General features: G+C 40.7%; 1 protein-coding gene across 1 annotated transcript; it reads right to left on the bottom strand.

The window, feature by feature from the left end:
• Positions 1-1,836: 1,836 nt before the first annotated feature.
• zdhhc8a (zinc finger DHHC-type palmitoyltransferase 8a) lies at positions 1,837-14,521 on the bottom strand. The gene is made up of 11 exons (XM_054612575.1): positions 14,448-14,521; positions 14,128-14,354; positions 5,942-6,063; positions 5,683-5,840; positions 5,093-5,265; positions 4,878-4,980; positions 4,666-4,757; positions 4,446-4,575; positions 4,227-4,341; positions 3,601-3,713; positions 1,837-3,515 (listed from the first exon to the last, which is right to left on the bottom strand). The coding sequence occupies exons 2-11, from the start codon at positions 14,229-14,231 to the stop codon at positions 2,223-2,225; spliced, it is 2,403 nt and encodes an 800-aa protein (XP_054468550.1). The 5' UTR covers positions 14,232-14,354; positions 14,448-14,521; the 3' UTR covers positions 1,837-2,222.
• Positions 14,522-15,226: the final 705 nt, after the last annotated feature.

Genomic DNA, 15,226 nt, shown 5'->3' with positions numbered 1-15,226 from the left:
GCTTTGGAAAAGTCCCTTCTTGGGAGGAGAAAAACATCTCTCACATTCACGTTGAGGAACATGAACGTTTGCAGGGCCCTTTAATAAACAGGTTACTTTTAATTTAAAGGTGAACGGTTTTTGAAGATGGATCCCACATGTAGTAATGAGAGAGCAGGTGCCTCTTACAAGTTGTTTTTTTATATATATAAAGACACAGCACAAAAGTGCTGTAGCTGTCAATGATTGCAGTGGTTTGTGGTCGATGCTGCATACTTTTCCCTGTAAAAAGATTAGAAATATAACAACACTAAAAGATATTTTGAGCTCTGGCTCACATACTTGAGGAGAGGACATCAATAACTCATAAATTTGCAGCTTGTTCCCTTCCCTCTTGGTGTTTAATGACTCTCTAAAGGCCCCTAAAATTGTCCTCATCTCACTCTTCTGAATTCCTTACTCGATTGCGTAATCTTTTAAGTGAAGACTGTGTAATATAATCAACAGTCTTTTTAAACATTTATAGCAAGATCAACTGCTCCGATGAATCCCAAACAATGTTGTTTACACTTCAGTTTTTGCTCTGTGCCACATAATTGAGAGGCTTTTTTTTTTTTTTTCCTCAACATCTTTTGTTGTTGTCAGGGCTTAACTAAGCCTGTACAAGTGAATCCTTTTTACATCCCAATGAATTAACCACTCTGGTGTGAGATCTGTCAGTTATTCAGCTACCTTGTAAATTCCTGCCAAAAGTTAAAATGACTCAATCCTTTCAAGCTTCCTTTTGTCAAATGCTCAGTTTCCATCTGCTATAAGATTAAGTGCAACAATAACTGATGAAAAGCTCCAACCTCAAAGTGTCAAGGCTTGTCATATACTGGCAAACAGAAATTTGTGACTGTCGATCACGGCTCAAGGTAATTAGAAATATTTCTGTCACAAAGCCCCTGAATGACTCACGAGCCTGACGTTAGACTGAAGGTCAGTCAGAAGAGCAGACGTTTGATGCTGTTTGAAAAAGAAAAACTCAAAATGTGTCACTGAATTCCTCATCTGACCCTACTGAAACATAAAAGAATGCTTCACACTGATGCTTTTTTCTCTTGAATAAATGAAAAAAAAATGGTAGAACAAGAATAAAATATTATTCTTGATTTTTTTGCATTATTTTAATGTGAACTGCCTGCAGTGATGATAAACAGTTGAGTGAAATTGACCTTTTGGAGTATAGGGCTCACTTTAGAGACTCCCCTGGTCTTTTCCATTACTTGCAGTCCTTGACATTAACAACATGCTGTTTTCTGACATTTTACACAAAAATAACCAACCACTTTCTGAAACTGTTCACTAGAGGGTGCCATACACAAATTAAATGTAGAAACTGCCACTGCAGAAATAGTGAATCATTCCACCAGCGTTATATTTCCTTATAGTCCCCATTATGTGTCATGATTTCACTTTTTTCCTGCACTGATAGCATCACTGCTAAACAAATGTATGCACTGCAGAAGTTTTAAACAGAAATGACTGAAAATGCATTTTGACTATCTCCATAAAGCATTTCATCTTTTGAGTTATGAGCTAAAATCATCTTGTGATTTGGAGGAAAAAAATGTAGTGCAAGTATAATCAAGATGGATAACCAACAATAAAATGCATTTTTCCTTTGGCTGCTTAAAACAGCAGCTGTTTTAAATATGCAAAGCCTCGGTCACAATTTCATCAAACTCTATTGCAGCCCTGCAAAGGTGCCTTCACTGGTAGCCATTCATACAAGAAAATAACTTAAAAACAGAAATGAAAATTACAAAATAAGTTTATTCATATAAACAACTACAAAATTCTATTAAAATGGGTATTTTTGCAGCTGGAGACATAATAAATGATGTGGTATAACATCGTTTCACAAAAGCAATATCAAAACACATACAAACAGATAATAAGTTAATATGTATTCTTCACATAGCTCTTTTGCTTTGACTGAGTTTATAGAGCTCGCTCTGTGTGTAAGAGGAGGCACAACTATCCTGAGTTTCACTGGGTTTTTTTTCCGGATTTGTCAAACTTGCATAACATTTCAAGAATATTTCTAAGTTTATCCTTCATTGTGTATTCTCACACACCCTCCCACACACTAAAGTCCCATATGGCCTCTTATTTACAAAGTATTGTGGAGCTGTGAAGACTGAGACTAACACTGCATAGATGATTCATTCACACCATCAGAAACAGTATTTGTTTTATTATTTCAGGGCTCCCAGGGTGACTGAGTCCTTCCCCTCAGAGGAGTATGTGAGCGAGGATCGTTTTGTGGTGGCATAGGAGGCGTATGAAGGGGCAGAGGAGGTGGAGGAGGAGGGTAAACGGGGCAGCGTGGATGTAGAGGAAGGCAGAGGTTGAGTCTGTCTGTTAGGAGGGCAGTAAGCCGGAGAGGAAGACCTGCCCCTGCTCTGCAGGCTGCTGCTGCTGCTGCTCTGCAGAGGAGAGCTGGACGTTTTCGGGCCTCGAGTCAAAGACGATGTGGAGGAGCTGGAGAGAGGTGAGGTCCTCAAGCCATAACCGAGGATGCCTGTGCTCATCAGGAACTCCCTGGAGCCGTAGGCTGGAGGAGTTGGTCCACGGGAGCCCGGAGGTCGGATGTTTTCCGGTGGTAGACTCCTCCTGCTGGGGATGTCATAGATCCCCACATCTGGGCCATAGAGGGCCTGGGATCTGGCTTGGAGATGCAGCATCCTCTCCTTCTCCTCCACCTCTCGCCTCTCGTGGATCGATGCCATGATGGTTTTTGAAAAGTTGTCATAGCGTACGGATGCGGACTTCTGAGGTGTCAGACCCTGTGGACCAAGATCGCGAAGGCTGTCTCGTAGACTTTTAGAGGTCTTATCTCGCATCGCCAGACCTGGAGGGCTGAGGTCTCGTGATGTTACGCCTTGGGATGCGAGGTCTCTTGGCATCATCCCTTGAAAAGCCGGACAAGGGTCTCTTTGAGTGAAACCTTGGAAGGAAGGTGACGGCTCCCTTGAGCTGCGGCCCTGCAGAGAAGGGGAGGAGTCCCGAGGCTGAGGAGACTGTCTGGTGACGCCCATAAACACGGGACTGTAGCCGTGAGAAGAGGGCCGCTGCACCACCGACCCATCTTTGCCCAGAGCCATAAAGTGAGGGTGGTAGCCGACTGGAGGAGCCCCTCTCTGAGCCAGGAACTGAGGATCTGCAGGGTTAATGAGGTTATCATAGGAGTGGCTGCTGCCGTGGTTGGCCAACAGGCTGGAAGAGCTGATGATCCCCGGTGGGGGATTGGATCCCAAACCGTCACCATGCATGGCAGGTAGCTGCGATTTGCTGCCGTGGTGATTGCTGTGTTTGAGGTTGAGAGATCGGCTGTTGAGAGTCAGAGAGTTGAGCTGCAGCGAGCTGGAGATGGTGTTGGCCTGGATAGGAAGGCTGGCCTGCTGTCTGCCTCTCCCAGGGCTTCCTTTAGGCTCATAGCGGCCCTCAGGACCTTTGTGGTTCTCCTGCTGCTCTGATGTCTTCAACAACTAAACAACACAACAGAAATGTCTGTCAGATAAGGATCAAACCAGGATATTGAGGCTCAAAAATAAACATCAGACTGAAAAGCACCTGCTCTGGAGGAATGGGTGAAGTTCCTCTGGATATGGCATCCAGGACAGGGCGGAGCTGGGGTACAGTGGGAATGGATACAGGAATGATGGATTTGGTATGGTGTCCCATCTCTGGAAAAGAAAACAGGTTGTAGTTAGGATACAGATGTTCTATATTTTTCCTATTGTGAACAAATTCCACAAGGACACCAAAACCAATGTTGAATTTGTTGGTTCCATTGGTCTCTACTTAAACTATAAATCTTTAAAAAGTAAGTCACAAATGTATATTTACATTTATAAAAAGGCTCAATAGCAAACATAACGTCACTAGTCATGTGCACCCAGTGCAACTTTGTGGCTCATTAATACATTTTTAGTGGTTTTTTTGACAAAAAAATAGCACAGAGCAATAAGTGGTATCCTGTTTTGGCTACACAGACAACACTTGTTGTCTTGTTTGTAGTATGATTGTCAACACCCACAAAAATCTCACCACACGTTTCCTTAAATTAACTCTGCTGTCTTATAGAATTAGATGTATCATTGATGTTGCGGTATCTTTGTCACTATGCAAGTATGCATACTATATAAATATAAATATGTGTCTGGTTATCACAGTATATATGTGTCATCCTACAGTACCATCCATGACAGCCAGTTGGCCTTTCAGCTGGCCGTGATCTGGCTTTGGTGGCAGTGGTGGTGGAGTTTTCATTTGTTTGATGTCTGACAGCTCGACAGCTCCCGCTGAGGTTCGCTGTCAGGAGAAAAAAACAGAGAAGCATGAGGGATCTGATCCCTTGACAACTGAGGCAGCAATCCTTAGAATTTGAATTCGGCATGTAGTTTGTTTTTGCATACTTTATTTTGGAGATCCTGACACTGTATCCCGTTGTCCCTGACTTTTGTTTGCCTCTGCCTGTCGATCTCTGGTCTGAGGAACGGAGGCTGCACGTGGATCACTGTTTTCTTACGGGGCCTCGCTGTGTAGCTGGTGTCATAAGACAATCAGGGTGTCAGCCAGTGAGTTATAAGGCTTCCTTAAAAAAAATGTAGATTAGGTAGAGGAAATGGCTCTTACTTTGGAGAGATGGGGCTGCAAACCAGATACTCCAGGTTGTTGCAACAACCTCGTGTGAAAGGATTTACTCCTCCTTGAAACTTCCCTGTTACCTGTGGGATCATGAAGAGAGAAATAATCATGATAATAATAGATAATATAGCAAAATAACATTATTGTTAGGTCTTAAAGACCTACTTTATTGATATATTTTTTAATCAAATCATACTGACTTGTTCATTGGTGGTGCGTCCTCTGGACACCAGGTAAAAGTGGAATCCAGTGAGACCCAGGACCGGGAGAAGAAACAGCCCCGATATACTGATCACTACCAAACTGCACAAACTGTTAAGGAAAACTGCTTCATATGAGTCTCAACTATAAGGGTTTAATATGTTTACACAAATAAATGCACAGACACACACAAACTGAGTGTGTATAAGGATACGTGACAGTGCAGTGCAGCTTCCATATTTCGTCGGTGTGGTGCAGGACGTATATGAGTCCGAAGGAAAAGACACCAATCATGTGAACTGTCAGCGACAGCAGAAAGAGGAAGAAGTAGCGGTAGTTTCTCCTCCCGATGCAGTTGTTCACCCAAGGACAATGATGGTCAAAATCCTGAGGAGTAATTGTGAGAAAAGAGGAATCAAATTAAAGAGCTGGGGGGAAAAAATCAAGCATTTGTTGAAAATTGTACTTTCTAAATACATTTTGTTTAATGCAGACTGTCTGAACCCCTTTTTCAAATTGCATTTCCACTGAGTCTACAAAGGATCTGAGCAAAGGATTAACCTGATTAATGAGATCTCTTTCCCTCCATCACACTCTGTCCATCATTCACTCTGCAAAAATCCCCTTTATTGACTTTCCCCTACACAGTGCTACACTCATTCACAGCACTACTCACTTCTATCCCCTGATCTGTCCATCCACGCTCTTATCACTCATTATCCCCATTTAAATTGTTTTGTTTTCTCCCCTGTATGTTGTTGTCAATGCCATGTCTGTTCTCTTTAAATCCGTCCGTGCACTAACCTCCACACAGTGATCGCAAACGCTGCAGTGGGAGCAGCGTGGAGGTCTGTAAAAATGACACGAAGCACACCACTTCATCCGCACTTGGACGCCCTTCACGTCCACATTCTTATACAGCGGAGCACGGAACTCATCATCTTTGTCCTCGTCCTCGTTTGCTGGAAAACAAAATGTGAAACTGTTAAAAAAAATAGCACTTCCACAAATTTATACAAAAAAAGTCTTCTACTGTTAGCGTAACATCCCTTTGATTACTAACCCATTGGGAGCACACCAGCATCCATAAAGGTTGCCATGGTGAAGTTGGCCAGAACAAAAAGGAAGAGGATTGCGCAGCATGGCGGCACAGCTGGGCAGATGGTTACAGCCAGCCACGGGCATCTGAATATACAAACACAGGAAGAAGGGGAAAAAAAAGATGGAGCATTTCCTGTACTTTAGTTTTCATTCAAAGCAGAAGTCATGTTGTAAAATCAGAGGTTAATACTCAAGTATCCATCCCTTGTGTTAAGTTAACACAAATCAAGGCTACAACAAAGAGGATAATCTTTATCCCATTTATTCTGTTGGGAGCACTTGATCCCAAAAGTAATTGTTTACAGTGAAAGATAAGCATGTATTAGTGTGTCCAACAGTGACCACAACCAGGGATTAAATGATGGGGTCTCTCTCGGCTCTCCTGCACCCTGCAGGCACGCACCTCTCTGATCTGTGTTACACAACGCAGCAGAACCGGACACTTAAGGGCTGCAACTAACTATCAATCAATTATTTAGTCTATAAATGTACAGACAATAGTAAAAGACGCCAATCGTATGCTCCTCATTCCCAATGTGATGTTGTCAAATCGATTGTTTTATCCAAAAAACTGTCCCAAACCCAAATATATTCAGTTTACAATGATACATAAAACAGACAAAAGATACAAATTGTTCTCTTTTGAGAACCTTGAACCAGCAAATATCTGGAATTTTCCCTCATGAATGACTCAAACAACTAATCAATCAGTAAAAATGCTGGTAATTAATTTCCCTCTTCATATATAATTTTAAAAGCGGAAAAAAGACAGGTACTGCAGAGTCAGGTGGTGGTTTAGGATTACAGTGTTGCAAACTGTCATATTACTGTTGTGTTATGAAAGCGAAAAGCCTTTCAAAGATCGTGTATAAAGGGAGAAGTTTGTGTAGAGCTGAAACTATCAATCGATTAGTCACTTAAACGTTATCTTTCAAGCCAAAATGCCAAACATTTACCTTTTCCATCTTCTAAATTGTTAGAATTTGCTGCATTTCTCTGTTTAATAAAAATGTAAACTGAATTTATTTGGGACATTTATATTTTGGGACATTTTTAGAAAAAAATGACCATAATCACCAGATTAATCAATAACGTAGCCCTAGGTTCACAAGAATTGCAAAAAATCCATTTAAACAAAGGTTGCCCATTATCACTGCATTGACTAACTGACTGAAAAAGCAGCCAGTTAGTCATAAATAAAGATGTCAAGAAAAGGTAAACATTATTGTGAATGATCAAGAAGACAAAAGAAAGAAGATTAATTAAAATCTGTGGAATTGGTGTTAAATGAGACATAATGACATTTAGATGATTCTAAACTAATAAACCATATGTTTTTATCACAGTATTGAGGGTGTTATGTGATAATTTTAAACAGTTAAAAAAATCTTCTGGCTGGCCTAAAATCTTACAGAACAATTACTTATCTCTTCCACAGAGTATGTGCGTGTGTGTGTGTGTGTGTGTGTGTGTACGTGCTGAATTATACTGAATGGGAGTATGATTATATCTCCTCTGTGTGAGATTAGAGGGAGGGGCAGTGTAATCAGGTTACAGAGGAAAAGATTCACTGGATTATATTAACAGTGTTTGATTGAACATCACATGTTTAACCTACATAGACACTGTATGGGAATGTTCTATTTGAATGATCAAATGTCACAGTTTTGGTATAGACTAATAGGTAAAGAACAATAATAATCACGTACCATATTCGATGGAACCAGTACAACCAGTGTCTGGTTCCAATCTTCATGCATGGCCGAGTAAACCATGAACAGAAGTATTATCGAAAGTGAAAAGACTGATAAAATTAAGAGTCATCCGCCTCAATTATGTGCTTCATCCCAGTGCAGCTTCAATCCCCAAACCCCCCCGGCTGGTTTCAGGCTGTGGGGGAGGGGTCCACCCCCTCGAGAGGAACGCCTGCTGATGCCATGCCAGCTGCAAACCCAGTAATCCCTGGATTATGATCTCTGGATTATAGACCATTTCTGCCAGTCCAGAGCATTGTGGTTTCCTCACATTAGATGCTAAACATTACAGATTGTGCAGCCACCATATATCACACTTCATGTTACTATATACTGGATATCATGACATAAATCCAAACCATTCACTCCTGGTAGTGCATACCCGCAGATGACGCCGACTTAAAACAGATAATGAGAACAAAAAATGGAAATAGGACAAGAATTTCTATGTATAACAAATTTAGCATAAGGAAAAGAGGAGGCAGTGAATTTATGACAAAAAGATTAAGGAGACCCCCCCTCTCTCTTAGGATGTGTGTCAAAATTGACTTCACTTAACATGGTCATGTTTGACATGTGCTTAAACTATCGTAGCTGACCAGATACATTAATCTGTGTAACTCGAGCAGGTTAGTTACAACATTCCTCCCTCATTCTACAAAACATCTGAATAATAAATGATCTTAAGTCATTACCCTGAGTCTATGAAATAAGATTGTTATTTCTCTTTTTCCTCTCCAGATAAACAGATAGACAAATCTATAGACAAATCTATAATGCAATGCATTTGTCGAATCAGGCTCAAATGTAAATATTAATGTCAATTAACATGTCAGTGCCATTAGAATAAGAAGATTGTCAAAATGCTTAGCCAAGATGTCAATATAACAGTGTATTCTGTAAGTATTTTCTGATTCAAACTATGGCTACTGTTTTAATGACAATGACAAAAAAAAGAAAATGCACACGGCTGCATTTGTTCTGTTGCCTGTGTGTGTAGTACAAAGTTACACATTACTGTATGTGGGAGATTGATTGCAAGTGATTGGACAGGATTCACCTTTACAGTTTGCTATAATCTGTTGACAGGTTGTGTCATTGCAAAACAGAAAAGATAAAGACAAGACTGTTTTAGACCACTGCATAGCACAAAAGAAAAAATGTACACAATTAGAAATGGAAACCATGGAAACTCGACTATGGCCGAACTATACATGCAGCGCTGTATGGTAAATAACAGTTAGAGATGGTTGATCGTTGGTTCACATAAGAGCAATTTATCAGTTCAGGATATATTTAGAAAAAAATAGAAATGTTTAATAGAAATGTTTATAAAATAAACATGTCTAATAGAAATGTTTATAAAATATACTTGGCAGATTATGACAACTGGTTCAACCATTTTGCATGAAATTACTTATGCAATTCAATAATGCCTTGATGATTTGGAGGGTATGACTATTCAATAGAGAACCAGTATAATACATTTTGATCGGCATGACATAAGCCATTGATAATGTAGGAAACAGCAGACAATTGTACATAATCATTTGTGTGAATGCGCCAGCACGTTTGCAATTTGTTCAAAAGAATGAGATTGTGATGGACATGATGTGGAGGTTGAACGAGTAGTTTGGAGAATTTCAATTCAGGGACTGAAAAAAATGGTTTTATGACAAATGCAGCCTGCTCCAAATAAACGACAGTGCTGCAAATGAAACGCTGAAGGTGAACTGGAAGCCTGTAAGAGTTCATCTGACTGATTTTCTTGTGGACTGGATTACAGCGCGGACGCCTCTGTGCGGACGGTGAGCCTCCATCATCAGCCTGAGGCCATCTGGACCGTAGGGAGGGACAGTTCATTACACTGCAGCGCGGCAAAGACAAGCCCCACCTAATGAAAACAGCCCAGGCAGAGCTGTATTAAATCACACAGAACAGTAAGCTGCTCTTGCAATCTGCACGCTGCCTTCGTCCTCATAGTGGGTCAGTGGCACAGCAGACGCCGCACAGTTGGTCAAGTTCACTGCTGCTGTTAGCCAGGGCTCCTTTTGTGAGATATTTTCACGGTTACATAAGTTACGTCACCATCACGTGATCTGTCAGATTTGTAGACAACAGTAAAGAAAGAGCTGGGGGGTGAAAATATTCCCTACAGACTGTACAATAAATCTCCTCATAGCGTGCCCTTTCGCACGTGATCCGTGACTTGTGTGTGTGTGTGTGTGTGTGTGTGTGTGTGTGTGTGTGTGTGTGTGTGTGTGTGTGTGTGTGTGTGTGTGTGTGTGTGTGTGTGTGTGTGTGTGTGTGTAATCAAATAAAGAAGAAGGAGATTTAACATTGTAGTTGTAACTTCCAAAAAATGATTTCAATGGACTTTTCATTTGTTGCATGCAAGAAAAGCAATTTAAGCTTAAAAATTTCTCTATACATTAAGAGCATTAAAAAAGCAGCAAACAACTACACATGTTATAGTGGAGTAAAGTCGACCTGGGCGGATGAGTTAGTCACTCTGCCTCTCTGTGTTCTAATCCAAGCTTCTCTGTTATTTGTTCATATAGCTGTGGAAAAAAGCAGTTTCCTGTTAGCTCTGTCAGCGCTGTTACCGCTATTTGCACCGTTAACGCTGACTCAGATGTCGCCATGTTGAGAGCAATTTTTAGGCAATAGATATGCTCTAAATATTGAATTTAGCAGCTTTAAATCTTGACAGGAAATTAGTAAGATTATACAGAATCTCTTTATTTAGCTAATATATGAAGTTCAATTTTAACTTTAAAAAAATGTAATAAAACTTTTGTCTTCTTGCAAATGAAAATTGGAATTCATAAGCAATAAAACAGAGCCTACCTGAATTGAATACACTCTTTGCTGCCGCAGCTTTACCAAATCTAGTACGACCAAATGTTAGCCAACTTTAGACAGATAAATCAGTGTTGCTAGCGTTCACTGATTTGATGACTTCTCCATCTGTTCTACTGTTAATCATTGTGCAGACTCCGTATAAACCTTCTTATATACAGTCTATGGTATATAAGGTATTAGCATTTAGCACTAAATTGCAATTTGAAGCCACAGTGGCCACTGTTCAGCAAAGGTTACATAGTGTGCTTCAAGTGTTGAAACTTAAACTACGGTACAATATTTCAAGTGCAAAGAATGACATTCTGTCTGCAGTTTTTGCACCTACATTTTTATACTTCTGTTCAGAAGATGTTGCCTTTTCTAGTTTCAACATATTTCAGTATTCTGACCAGTTTACTCAGTAGATTAGCAAGATTTTCCAGTCTGGGAAGAGGAAACCATAGCATGATTATCGAGGGACATTTTTCTGGGTCCTTCTGGTGTCTGTTGTCTTTGTTGGGCGTAGGCGACCAGCCTGAGTTTAACAATGCAAAAAACTTTAAGCACTAACCCAAACAACAGTTCATGGTCAGAGGAACAAAAGCAGGAAACCAGTAATTGATGAATTTCATCAGACGAGGGGAAACAAAAGAGCCTTAACAACTTTAAAGGTCGTAGTGGAAACAGAAATGGAAGCATTACTAATGCACATACACTGATATGAATAGTAGATGAACTATGACTTTAAATGATTGCACGGTTTGTGATTAGATTTGGGGGTAAAAGTGTTATCATTAATATAAAAAGTGTCAAAACAAAAGCCCACAAAGTCTGACTGGATGGCATTCACGTGTGTTCCAATGATTCACAGTAACCAGGGTAAAAAGGCCACGGTGATGTTATGGCAGATGACAAGCGGTGTCCCTTTGACTCAGTGTGACCGAGGCGGGGCTGAACAGAGTGTGGCACCTGTCCATCTCTGCTTTTGGAGGAAGGGAGTCACTCCAGCTGCAGCTGCTGACTTGGCAGACTCACAGGACAACAGACAAGTTGCTGGTCAAACTGGCAGTCGACAGCGTTTCGGCCCATTTTCAGCTGAATGCTGATATGAATGGCCTTTAAGTCTACTGTAGGTACTTCCAAATTATAAGTAAAATATGCTTGTAGGGACTCAGTGGTCAGTCCCACAGTTTTCTTTCCTTACACGATGATATATACGATAGTCAGGATGTGCAGAGACTCACCGTGGGTTCATTTTAAAGGGGACATATCATGCTCATTTTCAGGTTCCTACTTTCAGGAATTTAGGTTTCAACTAGAACATGTATCATGCTTTAATGTAAAAAAAAACATTGTTTTTCTCATACTGTCTGTCTGAATATACCTGTATTCACCCTCTGTCTGAAACACTCTGTTTTAGTGCCAAGCCCAGTCTGCTCGGATTGGCTTACAATAAATTATGGCGCACCTTTGTAATGGAAGTTTTCAAGCCGTGGTTTGGAAGTACTCAGATAGTGGGCGGTTTATTCTGAAGTGTCAGCATGTGACATAAACAGGGAGCCTAATCTGAATGTCTTGTTGAATCACATGTTTCTGATCTAGGCAGCCCACTAAACAACTGACTGGGTTGTCTTACTCACAGTTTGTGGGTTGGTAGGTGCTCCAGATACCCAAATATATGCACACATCAATAACAAAGTGAGTTTTTCAGCCATGAGCTCTATTCCACTGGGCTGTTAATTAAATTGTTTTAGGTTATAAGGTAATTTCATCTCAAACGCAACACTTGTCCCATAAGAAGCAGCAGATTCTTCAGTTGTCCGTTCAATCATTTGCAGTGTCCTGGTTTTGCTGGTTTAGCAATGCAGTCGCAATTAAGCAGTCTCTTCTAAATCTATCACGTCAGCAGGTCATTGATTTTCTTTTCTTTTACAGAGAGTAGATGGGTTTCATCGGGGTTTCTCTCCCTTTTCTGGCCTGCGAGCCTGTATTTACGTCCCAAAGGTCTCATGATGACTTCAGCAGTTAGACAGCTGTGAATTTGACTTAATGTGTTTGTATACTAGCATGGAGAGAGCTCCAAATGGATTAAAATATAACGATGTAGATCAATACATCACCTACAACCACTTCTGTACAAACAACCTCAAAGTAGAGAAACCTTTTTCGATATACTTCTCACATGATATGGTTTAAGCATACCATATAAACTAAAAATTGTAAATAAAATCTTTTGAGGCGCTCCAACAAACTAGGGCTCATATTTCTCCTTTTATCTATACCTCTCAGCTTTTTTATGTCACAAAAAAAGGAAAGAGGAAATTACAAAAATGAGTGCTGTGTGAGAAAAAAATGTAAACTGCTGAATGAAAGGGTATTTATAATAAAAGTCACTCAAAAGAAGGTGAACAAAATACATATCCGCTGATAGTAAATTCAAAGATCAAAGACTCTCCAGATGGGGGGGTGGGGGGATCACATTGCATTCACAAGAGGATCCTAATCCCGTACGCCCAATCTGGTGTGAGATTCCAGTGGAAGTGGTGCACTGCTGGAGAGTACGGGAGAATCTAGGACAGATATGGCTACGGAGGTCAAGGGTCAGCTGACTAGCGTAGAGCTGATGAGGTGGGAGCCTTCAAACAGTAAGTCAAAACTGGATATCAGAGGGGTTATCATATTGAAAGAACGGTACTTTAATATCTGAACCAGGTCTGCTTGTTTTTTTCTTTGTGGTTCTTAACGTAAAGCCTTACAGATATGTAGATAAATCTGACGGACCTGTAGTCGTCATTTAAATTGGATTCCAGGGTATTATGGAATATTATATTTCATTTTTCCCTGCAGGCCAGCGTTGGATTGAGTGCAGTCTTTTCAGCCTCCCACTAGTTCCTCACAAATAGGTCAAAACAAGTAGGCTAAAATTAACCATTTCAACAATTTCACCGAGTGTGAAACTTCAATTGTAGAACAGGTTGCCTGATCTCGACACAAAGTGTGTATTTTATTTCCTAAAGGCTAAAATTCAGATACATGTGGGCCATAACGACACTGTGATACATTGATTTGTGGGTGGCTTATCCCCTAAATTGTGCTTACTTTTAGCCCTCAGGGTGCACTGGGCAGGCTACCAGGCTAGTCCACACTGAGAGCCAACCAGGCCAGATGTTAGCAACCCCTGGTGAGTCTGCCAGCAGGGTGAAGTCAGTGAAAAAAAAAAATATATATATATATTTTCTTACATTTGTCCTTCAATTAGGGATTTAAAATTGAAAAAAACATAGAAGTAATATTACAATATTCTGTTTAATGACAATTAAGAACAGGAGAGAATGGCCAACATTATTAACATTGTATAGCTTCGAAATACAATTCCACATGCAAACATAGAGACATATTAAGATGAAAGAACAGGCTACCTGATGCATGGCGGATGAGGGATGGATGGGTGTCCGGATGATTTTTTTTTTTTTGATTTTTTTTTCTCCTTTCTTGTGCAGCAAACCAACAGTGCATGTCACCAACTTTTCATTTGAAGGCTGGCACTTACGTGAAGACGAAGAACAGGGAGGTAGAGCCGACCAGGAGGCACGCGGCCGTGCACACCGGGATGAAGGCGCCGGGTTTCAGTGCGTCGGCGCCGCTGACGGGCATCCTGTCCTCTCCTCTCCGCGCTCATCGGGCTCTCATAACCAAAGCGACGGCCAACACACCGCACGAGGACCCGTCTGTTTGTGTCGCTTTGTGCACACTGAGCCCTGCGTCAACCTCAGAGCGCTGGGGAAAGAAAATCATAGTCAAAGGGGGAAGGAAAAAGGAAGAAACAAAAAAATATCCCCGAAAGCCAAAGCCCGCAGCGGAGCAGCTCACTCCCGCATCCCCGTCCCGTCCGTCTGTCCCGGCAGGCAGCGGCGCACAGATGCCGCCTCTGGTTTATCCTAAAGGTGGAGCTTTTACTCTTGAATCACGTGGAGCAGTACTACACTAAACGTAGACCCCCCCCTCCTCCTCCTCCATCCTCCTCCTCCGGCTTATCTTTCTTTCTGAAGAATTAAAATGGTCAGCCATGTCCATTGTTGTCCATATTAGACAGATATTATTAAAAACGTGCAAAATATGGTAATCCAAAAAATAATAAGATAAGATAAAATACAATAAAATAATCCTTTATTAGTCCCACAGCGGGAACATTTGCAATCAGATTACTTTGTTAGAGTATCAGATCACCTATTTAAAAAAGAAAAAAAAACACATATTTTCATGCCAAGTCTCCACTTAGTGGTTCTAAATTATACAACTTCCTTTAAAAAGTTGTAACTCATGGCTTTAATATTATAGCTATTAGGTTAATTAAACCACACCTATTGCCGCCATGTTGTGGAAACTCACTTTAGCTGGTGTTTATTCACTTCCAGCATGACTTTTTCTTATTATTTTTTTCTTTAAAAGACAAATGGACCACTTCAATTTATGTTTTCATATACGGACCCTCTTCAGTTTGCATAAAGGCAGAGTACAGATGATGCTGTGATCAGTGTGACACACCTAATCAACGCTTTGTTTTATTTGCAGATTTTTGTTCAGCTTTTAATACACTCGAACCACACCTGCTTGCCGAGAAATTTAAACAACATGCAAGTAATCCTTTT

Source organism: Anoplopoma fimbria, chromosome 14 (genome assembly GCF_027596085.1).
Source record: "Anoplopoma fimbria isolate UVic2021 breed Golden Eagle Sablefish chromosome 14, Afim_UVic_2022, whole genome shotgun sequence".
NCBI lineage: Eukaryota > Metazoa > Chordata > Actinopteri > Perciformes > Anoplopomatidae > Anoplopoma > Anoplopoma fimbria.
The sequence above is the reverse complement of the archived record's forward strand: the minus strand, read 5'-3'. Positions and strand labels throughout refer to the sequence as shown.

Excerpts from the sequence above, each read along its gene's own strand:
- zdhhc8a (XM_054612575.1), bottom strand. The coding sequence starts at position 14,231 with ATGCCCGTCAGCGGCGCCGACGCACTGAAACCCGGCGCCTTCATCCCG. Across the intron at positions 3,714-4,226 it reads CCAACTGGCTGTCATGGATG|AGATGGGACACCATACCAAA; the intron begins GTACTGTAGGAT and ends TTTCTTTTCCAG. Across the intron at positions 3,516-3,600 it reads CACCCATTCCTCCAGAGCAG|TTGTTGAAGACATCAGAGCA; the intron begins GTGCTTTTCAGT and ends TGTGTTGTTTAG.